General features: G+C 60.6%; 1 protein-coding gene across 1 annotated transcript in view; it reads left to right on the top strand.

Moving 5' to 3' along the window:
* The window catches only part of NRXN2 (neurexin 2), a 105,184-nt gene that overhangs the window by 68,033 nt on the left and 23,576 nt on the right, over positions 1 to 13,575 (top strand). The window contains 1 exon segment of the mRNA XM_032879373.1: positions 9,283 to 9,464. Within this exon segment, the coding sequence (XP_032735264.1) occupies positions 9,283 to 9,464 (182 nt within the window).

Below are 13,575 nucleotides of genomic sequence, written 5' to 3'. Positions count from 1 at the left end.
TCTCTCTCCCCTTTCTCACGTCACCTCCCCTTTCCTTTTACCTATTCTTCACCACCTCTCCTCCCCCTCTACTACATTATTTCTTTGACTCCTTCCAAGTCCATCTCTGCCTCCCTCCCTTTTTCTTTCTCTACCTTCTGGCTCTCCAACCCCCCCCTCCCGCACCCCCTATCCTTCCCTGAGCCTAGCCCAGCCCAGATTGATGTGAGTACAGAGGTCACATCCAGACGAAAGGAAGGGAGCCTCTCTGCACTTACCTCTTGACAAGTGCTTTCTAGAGGTCCCCAAAACTCTGGGGAGGGGGTTGATCCTAGTGGAGCGGCACCTAGATGAAGCGGCTCCCTCAGCTGAACATAAATGACCCACGAAGGGTTTTTTCCTACGTGGGACACTCAGTGGACAGGTGTCCTGGAAACTCCGTGGAGGGAGAGGTTGAGGCTGGGGGAGGACCTGCAGGGGGAGTCCAGAGGAAGGATTGGGGGAGTCGTGCAGGGGGTAGGGGAACATCCTTTGGGGGAGGTGGTGAGAAGACTCCATGCATGTGTGACATGTCTTACTCTTGAGTACCTCTGGGGCTCTGGGTCATTATTTTTGGAGGGTAAGATGAGAGGAGGTGTCTGTGTGTATGTCAGCTGTTCGTCACTTGTGGCCAGACATGTATGTGTGGGCGCCATGTGTGCCTCTGTGCATGTGTACCCTCCGTGCCCCTCCCCTGCGCTGAGTGTGAGTCCGTGGGCCAGTGTCTATGAGCACATGTATGCATGTATGTGTCTGAGCCTGTGTGTGCCTGCGCGCTCCCCGGTGCCTGTATGGGCACGTGGGTGTCTCCATACCCGTCCACATCCTCGCGAGCACGTGTGTTCGGAGGGGTGCGTGCAGAGGTGGCCGTGGCCACATCACTGCGCGCTGGACCGGAGAGCACTATTGGGGTTCGTCCAGGTGCGGGGGAAGGGAAGGAGGAGGAAGAGAGCTGCCTCTCCTGCTAGTCTCGGTCCTCTTCAATTATTCAGCAGGGCCCCTTCTCTGGAGCGGGCGGGAGGGGAGCGCGCGCCCGGGCGCGGGGGAGGGGCGGGGCGCGCGCAGAGGAGAGGCGAGCGCCTGGCGGGCTAGCCAGGTGCCGTGCGGCGGAGCTGCCCAGCGCCGCCCGCAGATCGGGAGCCGCTCGGGTCCCTCTGCCCTGCCCCCTCCTCCTCCCGCGCTCCCTCTCCCCTCCCCTCTCCACTCCTCTCCTTTCCTCCCTCCCTGTCTCCCTCCCTCCCTCTCCCTTCCAGCCCTCAGCCTCTGCAGCAACACTCCGCTGCCTCCATCTCTCCGCCGGAATCTCGCAGGCTCGCGCCTTTCCTCCGCTCAGCCCCGCTCCCCTCCTCTCCTCTCCCCTCCTCTCCTGCCTTCATTCCCCCCTCACCCGGATTTGCTTCCCTCCTCCCTTCTCCCGCCCCCCCCCCACCTCGGCCGCTCCCTCCTTTCCCCCGGCCTCCGTCGGGCGGCAGAGGCAGCAGCGGCGCGGCCGGCCCTAGCCTCCGTCGGTCTCCCGCTTCTCCCCTCCAGTCCCCCTCCCCCGGCTCGGTTTTTCCGCAGGATTTCCCCCGCTCTCCCAGCTCTACTTGGCCCCGCGCCTCCCCTGCCTCTCCACCCGGCACCATGCCCCCTCCCCCGGGCGCTCCCCCGGGTTTCTGACGGCCCTCTGCGCCGCTCCGACCCCGCCGGGAAGCGGGCAGACCCTTAGCTCCTCGAGATGGACCCAGGCGTCCTGGACCTTGGCGTTGCCGCTCCGCGGACCTCGGATTCCCCGGCGGGATCCAGTTGATTTCGTTGGCTCCGGACCGAGGCTTGGGCTCTGGTTTTCCTTCTCTTCGCCCCCTACCCCCCTCCCGGGGCTCGGAGCCGGAGGGGGGCTTCGCGGGGCTGCGCAGCCCCGCGTCCCCGCCCCCGGCCATGGGGCTGTGAGGCGGCCGCCCCCGGGCCGAAATGCCCCCCGGGGGGAGCGGGCCGGGGGGGTGCCCGCGCCGCCCCCCCGCCCTGGCCGGGCCCCTGACGCCGCCGCCGCCAGCTCTGCCGCCGCTGCTGCCGCTGCTGCTGCTGCTGTTTCTGGGGGCGGCCGAGGGGGCCCGGGTCTCCTCCAGCCTCAGCACCACCCACCACGTCCACCACTTCCACAGCAAGCACGGCACCGTGCCCATCGCCATCAACCGCATGCCCTTCCTCACCCGCGGCGGGCACGGTAAGTGGCGCTGCCGTGGCCTGCCGGCCCCCCCCCCCTTCCCGGGCCTCCCTTGCGCGCGGCCCTGGCCCCGCGGGCCGCACCCCGGCTTGTGCGCGCCAAGCCCGGCCCCTCCGCTTTGCGGGCCCTCGCTCCCTCACCTACCATCTCCGGCTCCCATCTCCTCAGCCCCACCCTCTCTCTCCATCGGTCCCTTCCTTCATCGCCCTCTGCTCTGCCTCCATCACTCATTTCTTGCCTCACCTTCACCTCCTTCTTCCCATCTCGGGTTTGTCATCACCTTCCTGTTTCCGCTCCCGTCACCTCCCCATCTCTGTCCTTTCATCCTCTGTCCGGCTCTTCCCTACCCGGTCTCTCTTCCTCACCATCTTCTCCATCTCTGCCCCTTCCCATCTCTCCAGACGTCTTACCTTCACCGCTGCCTCTCCCTACCTTCCCATGGCTGCTCCAACATCTCTGTACCCGGGTTCTTATCCGTGTCCCCCCATCTGTCCCATCTGTCATCTCTGCCTCTGACATGTCCCATCTCTTCCTCTTTCACCTCTCCATGCCTGTCTCTGTTTCGACTCTGTCCCTCCAGCAACCTTCCCTTTTCCCCCTACCCCACCACTGTCCTTCCATCACCTGCCAAACAGACAGCCCTCCACCACCGTCCCAGCCCTTTCCCAGTCTCCTGTCTCCTTCACAGGTCCCTTTGTCGCTGCCATACCTCCACCTCTGACCCCCAGCATCTCTCCCCTCTGCAGCTCCATTGCTTGGAGCTTACAGTCCCCCATCCTGGGCTCCCCATCACCTTCCAACCCAGGCTCCCTGTAATCTCCCAGCCCATCTCCCCATCACCCCTCATCCCAGTCTCTCCCTCACCCCCATTCCAGTCTCCCTATCACCCCATCGCCCCCACTCCGGGCTCCCCTTCACCTCCCCGCCTAGTCTCCCCATTGCCCCTCATAGCTGTCCTCTATCAATTTCCACTGTCTCAACCCCTCGTAACCTTCCATCTCAAAACCTACTTCATCCTTCCTCTCAGACCTCATCACCTTCCATTTCCAACCTCTATCACCTCTTGTTTCTGGCCTGGATCACCTCCCGTCTCAGGCCCCTCATCCCTTCATAGCTTCAGCCCCAAGGTTCTCTGTATGCCATTTCTGACTCTGTACCTGTCGCCTTCCATCTCTGTCCTCCCTGGTCTCTGTGGCCTATCACTTCCCATCACAACACCCCACACCTTCTGCCTGTGCACTTTCCATCACTTCTGCATCCGGCCGTCTTTCCATGTCACCTTGTTTCCATGCCAGACCCCATCACCTCCCATCTCTATATCTCTTTTGCCTCCTAGACCTGCCCCCCTGTCACCTCCCATCTTGACTCCCATGGTGTCCTGACATCTCCAAGCTCCCATCACCTTTTATCTGGACTCTCCTGGGCTCTCATCACTGTGCTATCACCAGCTCTCACTCTGTACCCTTGTCGCCTCCCATTTCTGTGCTGCCTTCACTTCCCATTTCTGCACATCCATCACCTCTCGTGTCTTTCTTTTTTCTTTTTTTTTTTTTTACTCCATTTTTGTTCCTCCCTCATCTTCCATGCTTAGATCTTCCTCACTTCCCAGCCATGCCTCTCTGGGCCTACAAGGTCTGCGCTCACGTCTGCCTCCCCAGTCCTGCTCTACAACATCTGTCCATGCTTGCCTTCCGACCTTTGCCCCCCTCTCCCTTCCAATCGTCTCACCCCATTTCTACTCTCCTCTGCTCCCCTACTTTGTCTTAACTCATTTTTCATGCCTCTATGCTGTCTTTTTCCACTTCCCAAGTGTGACCCCTTCCCAGCCCCCTCTCCATTGCTTTCTTCTCTCTTCCCCAGCGCAGTGGCCCTCAGCTCATCTCTGTCCCTGTCCCAGCGGGGCTCCTGTCTGTAGAGCACTCTCTCTTCTCTTTCTTTCTCCACGTCCCCAGCCCACACCTTCTCTGGCTTTGACTCTCCTTTTTTCCCCATGAGCTCTCTGGCCCTCTGCCTCCTCTCTCCTCTTCATTGTCCCTCTGGCTCCCCAGAGGCCCAGTGTTGCTCCCAAAGGGGCCCCAGAGGACATGGTTCTTCTGGGCACTGAGGTGAGGCATGGAGGGGTGAGATACAGAAGGGGAGGCAGGAATACTGGAGGAGAGTGTCTGGGGGGCAGGGCCGGAGGTGAGAGAGGAAGGAACCAAGAGAGGAGCCCAGGGGAGGTGAGCAGATTGGAAGGAGGGAACTTCCTTGGCGCTGAGTGGCACAGGGAGACTCAGTGAGGGAGCTCGAGTCCGGATGCAAAGAGCTGGGAGAACAGGAGAGAAAATGGAGGAGAGAGCATGGGAGGGTGTGTGTGTGTGTGTGTGTGTATGGAATGTCGGTGTCGGGGTTGCCTCAGAGATGGCCACCCCCTTGCTGTGTGGAGAAGAAGAGCCCCACGAGGGCTAATGGCTGCCCAGTGCCACATGGCAACAGAGGAAGATGGCTGGAGGGCGCTGGAGGACAGGGATGGAAGGTGGTGGGAGCCTGAAGGGAGGAGCCCTGAAGGGTCAGGCAGGTGAGGGAGGGAAGAGGGTCAAAGGGCAGCTAGAAGAGGTCAGAGAACGCCACCTGTTATGGCTGGCCTCCACCTCCGCTGACCTTAGTCATGAGGAGAGGTAAAGTGACAGGCTTCTCTTGGGGCCCCAGGGTTGGCTAGAGGAAGAGGCCAGCTTGGGAGAGTTTTCTGGCAAGGGAGGGGAGCTCCTTCCTTTCTGCCCCAACATCTCCCTAGCTTCCCACAGTATGCACGCGCCTTCTCCATGTCCCTTCTCTTGGCTTCTCCCTTTTGCCTTCCTTCCCTCCTTCTCTTCACTCTTTCCTCCATTTACTTTCCATCCCCCAATGCCTCCTATTACATAATATCCCCACCGACCTGCCAGACACCCATTGACACCCCTGCACCTGATGTCAGTCTGGCCACGAGGAGGGGAGAGACTAGTACACCTGGTTCCTAAAAATGTCCCAAGGGGGTGACATTCTTCTGGTCCTTGACCCCAATTTTGGTTTTGGAGCCTTTCAGCCCCCGCGACCTTCATTTCTGCCTCATTTCTGAGTCAGTGGCTTCCAGGGTTCTGGGTTCATCACTCCAGCTTTCTTCTCAAGGGGGCTGGCATTGATCTTGATTCTGAAAATGGGTGTGTTAACCTGGGTTTCTGACTGGATGGTCATGGCCAAGGATGGGCACAGGAATTGAGGGGAGATTGCTCTGGGATTCTAGATCAAGTGAGCTGAGCCCAGGGCTGTGGATCCATGGGGGTCCCCCTGGGTTGTGGAGATCCATATACAGAGTCAGCATGGGCTATGGACACCCAGGACCATGGCTTTTCTGGATTGTACAGGAGTTTTTGCCTTTCATCCTTCTGGGTCTACCAGAAGGTTTTTGTCATGGCTTCTGATGCTGCGGGGAAGGTCTGCATGTGTAATTTCAACCACAGGGACATCACTTCATGGTGGGTTTTTTTGTTGTTGTTGTTTGTTTGTTTTACATGGAATGAGTTTACTGTTTGGGTCTGTGTTAGCTAACCATTATTAACCATTATGGTGGTGTTCTCTAGAATGCAGGTGTGTGCGAACTCTATGGAACATTCTTGATCATTTAGTGTTTTACTGGGATCCATGAATTTTGGGGTCCAGGAGGCCCAGACGATGTTGGGTGTGGACAGAAGGTGCCAGCGCTGGGCTGTTGGTGGTGGGCACCAGGGCCCGAGGCACCTTGCTTGTGGCCAGAGGCTCTCTTGCCTTGGGCTTCAGGGTTGGTGACCTCCCTCTTCTCCTCCCCCACTGCCAGGCACTATGTAGCTCACTAGCTACACGGGGAGGTCAAAGACAGTGGGTCTGGGCCATCCTGGAGTAACATTCTGGGCCTTGGCTTAGGCCCCTCTCCCAGAGCCCTTTCTGGAGCCTTTCAGAGGTTCTGGATGCCAGTGTGGTGTCCCGGGCTCCTGGTCCTCACGCCCCAGGGAGTCTGGTGGCCCGGGCTGTGGAGGCCAGCTTGCAGGGGGTGGGGTGGGGGGAGAGGGCCCCCCCCAGTCACAGGAGGGACCTGGGCCAGGGGCCCCACCCGCTGCCTGCCGGCTGCCCTCTCCCCCCACACCAGGCAGAAGCGCCCTGCTGTGGGGAGAAATGTCTCCCCAGGGTAATTACTGCTGTCCCAGTCCAGTAAGCCATTCAACCTGGTCCGTGCCAGTCGCGTCCCTCCACCCGATTCCCCCACCGTGTAATCACCGCCCTTAGGCTTCACCAGGCCTGCCCCGAGTAATGAAGCGGCCCCGGTGTTAGAACAGCTGGGTAATAAACCCGGGTGGGGGCTGAAGCGGGGCTGAGCCTGGCCGCGCTGGGGACCCGGGTTGGGGGGGGTGCCCTTTGGCCTCGGGGGCGGGGACGGGTGCCGGTTTGAGGCCAGTCTTTGTGCGCTTTCGCCATGTTTGCCGGCTGCCTCCTGTCTCCGCTGCCTGCCTCCCCACGCCCGGGCTTTGTGTGCGGCTGGGTGTGTCGTCGCCGATGTGTGGGTGTGGGGTCTGGGACGGGGCTGCTTGGGCGCTGGGTGGGGGCCTCTGTTCCCAGAGGCCTGGCTGCGGCGCCTCTGGGCTCAGGCAGGGTTGTCTCCACGGTGAGGCGCTGTCTGGGTTCCTGGGGTGGGGAAGGGAGGAGAAAGGGCCTCCTTTCTCTTAGGCCTGGGAGGCTTGGGAGCAGGTCCCACGGACATGGGGTTTGGCGGGTCTGAGGGACCAAGCAGCCCAGAGAGCCCCTCCTGCGCCTGACCTAGGGGGCCCTGGGGCTGATAAGGTGAGGAGGCTGTGACCTCTGGTCAGGGAGGCAGGGAGAGGGGCTTGGGGGGGTCCAGCCATCTCCCTTCCCCTGGCCCTCCCCACCCCCCCAAATTTGGACTTGCAGCTTGTGAGTGGAGGGGGAAGGGAGGACCCTGGGTATTACGGTTGCCATGGAAACAGCCGGTTTTCCAGAGTGCTGCAGTGTTGGGAGTGGAGAGGCTGTACTAGTGGAGTCCTACCCTGCTCTTGGCCGGCAGGCCCAGCCCCTTTTCGGGCAAGTCACCTGCCTGGGGGTGGGTGTGCCTCACTGTGTACCCCACTTCCCGCCAGCTCTCCTTCCTAATCCTGCCCCCCCAAGAGCCTCCAGTCCCCCCACACCATAAAGGATACCTGGTCTGGGGGCAGGGGGTGGAGCCAAGCTCCCCCTGTCTGGGGGGTACTCAGAGTGGTTCTTTCCTGCCTGCTGTGCTCTGCCCTGGGGCCCCGGGTCATCTCTCCTCTCTGGCCGGATCTCGGAAGATGGAGGGCACTGATGACAAGTGCTCTGGAGAACAGCTCCTGCTCCCCCCCACCCCCAGCCCCGAACCCCTGCGGGGCTCGCTGCCTCTCAGGGACCCAGGCAGCAGGCTTTTCTTCCTGTCTCAGCTCCGTCCTGGGCCTGCGGGTGATACAGATGCCCCCTTCCTCCAAGGCCCTTGGAGTCTAGTCTCCTTCGGGGGCCCAGGAGCTTCCTTGGGTAAAGCCCCTCATCCCTGATGGTCCCAACTGCAGTGGGACTCCTAGTCCCTGTGGTGAGAGGCCCCCATGGTGCTGGAGAGGCCTGGCCTAGCAGTGGGATGTCGTCTTGAGGGAGCAGGTTTGCCGGCCTCGGAAGTGTCTCAGGCCTCAGGCCTCAGGCCCTCCTTGGGCTTGGCCTCCCCAGCTCCCAGCTCCCTAACCCTAGGGCCTTCCATCCCACCTGAAGGCCCCACTTGCCTCCCAGCCTGCTTCAGACTTTCGCCCTCAGGCCCCACCTGCCTTTGTCTCCCGATAAGTCCTCCCTCCGCTGAACCCCTCTCCCCCAAGAAGTGCTTGGAGAGGAGTCATTAGTGGCTAATTATTTAATTAAGCATTTTATGAATCTCATCTGCTCCATTTATGTTCTAAAGAATGCAAGATTGTTCTCCTCCTTCTCTGAAGGCCCCAGAGTACTAGTCCTCTTGGCTTCCCAGACAAGGCTCCTTTCCCGGAAACTGGGTGACCAGCACCCAACCCCCACCCCAGCCACCGGTCTGCTCCTACCCCCCCACCCCACCCCCAGGGAGTCCAGTCAGCCGCAGGAGGGAACATGGCGACTAATGGGGTTTATTTTGGGGCTGAGATCGTTAGGGACCTCACACCCGCCCCCGGCAGCCGGATGGAGGAGACTGAGAGGGGGAGGGAGGGTGGGGTGGGGGAGGGCAGGGAGAGGGAGCCTTCATCTCTGGCTTCCATTCTCCCACTTTCTCTCACCTACACCCCTCTCCGTCCCTCTCTGTCCATCTGTCTCTCTGCCTCCTTCCTCCTCTGGCTGTCAGTCTCTATTCCATACCACCGCCCTCCCCCAGCCCCAATACCTGTCTCTTTGCTGGGTAAGGCTTCAGGCACCCCGTCTTTTGGGACCCTGACAGCCCCCTAATTGGGAGCAGAAGCAAGGAGTCCTGGGCAAACTGGGACCAGGATTTCCAGAGGGGCTTGGGAGGGAATGGGGGCAGGTGGTGGAAGGGTGCCAAGCTGTGGGGTGTGAGTCAGAGCTGAACACAGCCCCTGCGCCTCCTGCCATCGCCTGGGGCTCCTTTCGCCTTCGTGCTGGCCCAGCTTGGCCCCACAGAAGGACACACCTCGGATCTGTCACCTCCGCCAGTGCTGGGAGATGTTGAGCTGGTAGAGCCCAGTCCCCCCACCCCCAGGGCCTACCTGCCCTCCGTACACTTCTTGGTCCCTTTGCAGCCTCTCTCTGGGCTCTCTCTCCATGTCACTCTCTAGCTTGCCTCCCTGTGTTGCTGTAATTAAAGCTAGAATTCTTGATGAGGCAGCTACATCTGTCTGCGCGCGTGCACCGGCTCTTACCGGGCACCCGCCCGCCAACTGTTCCTGAGGACTGCAGGGCCTGGCGGCTGGTGTGGGCATCACAGCCCTCGCCCGGTGGCCCTGTGCTCTGGTTGCAGCCCCGAAGACCTGCCAAATTCGCTCGCCTGAAGTCACATCTCCCTTTCTCCCTTCTCTCTGCAGCTGGGACCACATACATCTTTGGGAAGGGGGGAGCTCTCATCACCTACACGTGGCCCCCCAATGACCGGCCCAGCACGAGGATGGACCGCCTGGCCGTGGGCTTCAGCACGCACCAGCGCAGTGCGGTGCTGGTGCGGGTGGACAGTGCCTCCGGCCTTGGAGACTACTTGCAACTTCATATCGTAAGGATCCAGGGCCCTGGCCCCCGCCTGCCCCCCGTACCCCTGCCCCCACTCCCGGTCTTCGCACCCCAGATCTACTCGGTCCCCTCATGGTCATGGGATCAGCACCTCGAATCTTCCCTCATGTGTTCCCCAATTCCTGGAGGTCCCTCTGCATGGCTCTGCCTCTGAGACCCACTCCCTTCCTGTTGTGCTTCCCCAGAACCCCCCTAGCTGGTTGGAAGCTCCCCAGCTCCCCAACCCCTGACTCCGGCTGTGTCTTCTGACCTTCCTGGACGCAGGGTCTCCTTGAGCCTTCTGGGCCATTCTCCTGCAGCCCATCAAGCGTCCCCACATGGTGACTGCTCTGGGCTACTGCCTGCTTACTTCTAGACCACCTGGGGCAGCCCACTGTGTCCTGCCCGGATTTTCACTCAGCTTCTTCATACCTCCGGGCCCCAGCCCGGTCCATGCCTGCTCCCGCACCTTCCTTGGAAATCCAGTGGCTGCCTGTGCTCTGCCCTTAACCTCTGCTCCCATGACATTTACCTTCCCGATGGCCCCTTTACCCCGCCTCCCTTATAACCTCTCTGGCCATACTCACTCTTCTCTGACCTCTTGGCCCAGTGCCACATCCCCACCCGGAGCTCCTGTCCCACTTGGCTCTGCCCTTTGTTGCCCAGCTCCCCGCCTCAACCTCTGCTGCTTTCCCGTGCCTCCTTCTGGGCCTCCCACCAAACCTGCCCCTATCTGCCCTACTCGCCTGGCTCCCCTACACTTCATACCCCCTTTCGCTCTACCTGCCATGCCCACTGTTCTTGCCATACCCAGCACCCTCCATATCCCTACCTGTCATACCCCCCTGCCCACCATACCCCCTCCCTGTCATAACCCCTACCCGCCATACACCCCCACCTGTCATATCCCCCAAACCCTCCATACCCCCTACCTGCCAAACCCCCTACCTGTCTTACCCCCCACCCACCATACCCCTACCCGCCATACCCTACTACCTATCATACCTCCTACCCACCATACACCCCCACTTGTCATATCCTTCAACCCTCCATACCCCTCTACCCGCCGTGATCCCTGCCCACCATACACCCCCAACTGTCGTACCCCCACCATACCCCCTACCTGCCATATCCCCTTACCCAACATAACCCCATCAGCCATACTCCCCCTACCTGCCATAATTCCCTACTCGGCATACCATACCCCGACCCCCCTTACCATATTCACGGCTCCTCTCAGTTTTCATCCTAACTCTGGCCTTTAGGCAGCTCCTTTTCTTCTTTGACCCTTTCCACATCTCTGGTCCTACCTCACACCCTTCCCAGTAGCCTCTGGCCTTGCTCTGATTCATTTCTATGCTTAGCCTCTCCCTTGTCTCCTTTCCATGGTCTTAACCCCTGGGCCTCTGAGCTCCATCTTCAATCCCACCTGTAAGCCCCCTGCTGCCAGCATCCCCCACGCTGACCCTGGCCAGGACCCTCCTGGGCCAGGGGGCCAAGCAGGGTGGCCAGGCTCTATGTGCTAGAAAGATCTGGGTGGGGCCCTGGGCTTTAGGGGGAACAAGGAAGCATGTTTGGGCTCTTGCCCCTCCCCATCTGACTGGACCGCGGCAACTGGTCCCTCCGAGCACATCGGCTTGTCCAGGGCCCCCCTGTGCAGTCCTCCCCCAACACCAGGGAGCAAAGGAAGGAGGTGTGAGATGTCCCGTGGGCTGAGTGGAGCTGGAGTGGGAGTGACAGCCGCTGGGCGCTGGACGGGGGAAGCTAGGCCGAGCAGTGTGTAGGGAAGGGGTGCAGAGGGGCAAGTTGCCTGGAAGGTTCATACCTGTGTGAACAGGACAGTGTCTCCGGCTGAATGTGAGAGACCATGGCTGGCTGTGGACTGTGTGTGGCGTGTGGGGCTGGGTGCACACTGATGGTATCAGGAGCAACAGGGAGACCTCGGGGGATGGTGGAGGACAGGCTCACCTCAGATCACGTGTGTCGCTGCTCGCATGCCTTCCCCGGGAGAGTGGTATTTGCTGTTACTCCGGTCTCCTGACCCTGTGGCAGGTGTGGCTGTGTCCATGGCCTTGTCAGTGAGTGAGGGCTGTGTTCTCTCACCGGCCGGGCGTGGCTTCGGAGCTGATGGCCTGGGTTTGAGTCTCAGCTCTGCCAATCTCTTGCTCTGTCCTCGCTCAGTCACCACCCCCGACCGCCGCCCTGAGCCTCAGCATCCTCATCTGTGGAGTGGTCCGGTAACCAGGATGGTGAAAGGACAAGAGGGAGTCTGGGAGGTTCCAGGGAGATTGTGTGTGTCAAGCGCTGGGGACACAGCCCAGCGACAGGAAGCACTCGGGGTCAGCCTGTGCCCGATCATCAGGGACTCCAGATCTGCCCCTGCTCTGGGTCTGCCTCACTGACCACACCTACGTGTCTTTGTGCCTGCGAGGTTAGGAGTTGGGGCTCCCCAGCACCGAGGAGACAGCGTAGGGGCTCAAGGTGCAGGGAGAAGGGACCCCTCTTTTCCCCCAGCGGTTCCCCCAGGCCTCACCTGGCTCAATGTTACGGAGGAATGAGGGCGGATGCCTGGTGCTGCAGAGGGCAGGGGTGGGGCGCCCGGCGAGGGCAGGGGCCCTGGAGGAAGCGTGGGAGCCCCGGGAGAGCCTACCTCTGAGGGCGGTGCAGGGCCCAGACAGGGCTGAAGCCTCTGGGGGGCCGCCCCCAGACCCTCCTCTCCTGGTGACACACCAGCTCCCACCGCCGCGTCATTAACAGCTCTCAGAGAGCGGGGAGGCGGCCGCAAAATAAGAGAAAAGCAATTTGACGTTTCTAATAAAGCGTCGCTCCACTTTGCCAAATTAATTTTGACTCCCATAATTATTTGCTGTAGGAGCGGCCGCGTTCTCCCCACCGCCGCCTAATGAGGTAATTGGGGAATTAGGAATTAATGACTTTAACAGAAGTGACAACTGACTTCACGTCGGGAGCAGCTCTGGGAGCTGCCTCTCCCCCGGAGCGTATGGCTCTGAGCTTGGCTGCCTCCTAGGAAACCCGGGTGTCCTGCCTTCCAGTTGCCCTGGCCAGGCCCCCCAGCACCCCAGCTCCCAGGTGGCCTCTGCTCCTTGACCACCGTCCCCACCTGGCCTGAGCCTCACGGGGGAGAAACCCTCGGAGGTGGCCAAGGGGCTGCTGCTATTCTGGGCGATGTTACTGCTAAAAATAGTCTGGAGGAGCATCGGCTGTTTCCCTCCTGTGTGTGGGGAGCATGTGATCACCCCTTCTCCCTGGGATGTTGTCAGTCTGTGGGTGGTGGGTGCGTGGGGCTTGTGAGTACTCTGTTAGGCGAGCCCAGCCTCAGTTTCCCTGCTTTACTGCACCTGAGGAGAGATGCTGTGTGCGTATATGACTCTGTGTGTGTGTGTGTGTGTGTGTGTGTGTGTGTGTGTGTGGCTTTCCCAGGTTCTAGGAGGGGGAGGACTGGACCCAAGATGGGGGAAGGGATCGGGTCTGGATCTCCAGGCGATCCATAGCTCCCTTGTGCCAGCTCTCTGCAAAACCCCAATCCCTGAGCCATCTGTGAGTCTCCCCATCCCGTCCTCAGTGCCACCAAGCTGCTTGGCTGAATGGGCCTTCCTGCCCAGGCCGGACTGGAGTAGTCTTTCAGGAAGAGCCGAGATGTGTGTGTGTGGATTCTCTGATGACCTGGGTCCTGTGACTGTGTGAGCTTCAGGGGGCCTAAGTGAGCCTGTATGGGTGTCTGTCCTGAGCAGGAGGAGGGGTGTGGGGGGACCCAGGAAGCGGAGTCAAATGCTACTGGGAAGTGCAGGGGAATGGAATAGGGCCTCAACTTTAGGGCCTCCTGGGCCTTCCCCTGACTTCTTTAGAGGTCTCTGGTCTCTCAGGTGGGTTGGGCTCAGTAGCTGCTCAGATCATGCCCCTGCCGTTTGAGTCAGTGTCTCCCTAGACTAGTGGGCAGGAGAGAGCGAGCACTGGCTTTGGAGTCAGGCCAACTGGGGTGCAAACCTGGGGTTCCTTTCCTTGTGATGTGGATTTGGGGTTGCTACTCAACCTCCCCGGACCTCAGTTTTCTCCTTGCTGAATTGGGAATGCCATAGCTTCCTAAGAGGGTCACT

The sequence above is a fragment of the Lontra canadensis genome, unplaced genomic scaffold (assembly GCF_010015895.1).
Source record: "Lontra canadensis isolate GAN:19392208 unplaced genomic scaffold, GSC_riverotter_1.0 scaffold66, whole genome shotgun sequence".
In the NCBI taxonomy this organism is placed as follows: domain Eukaryota; kingdom Metazoa; phylum Chordata; class Mammalia; order Carnivora; family Mustelidae; genus Lontra; species Lontra canadensis.
Note: the sequence above shows the minus strand (reverse complement) of the source record. Positions and strands in the feature narration are given on the sequence as shown.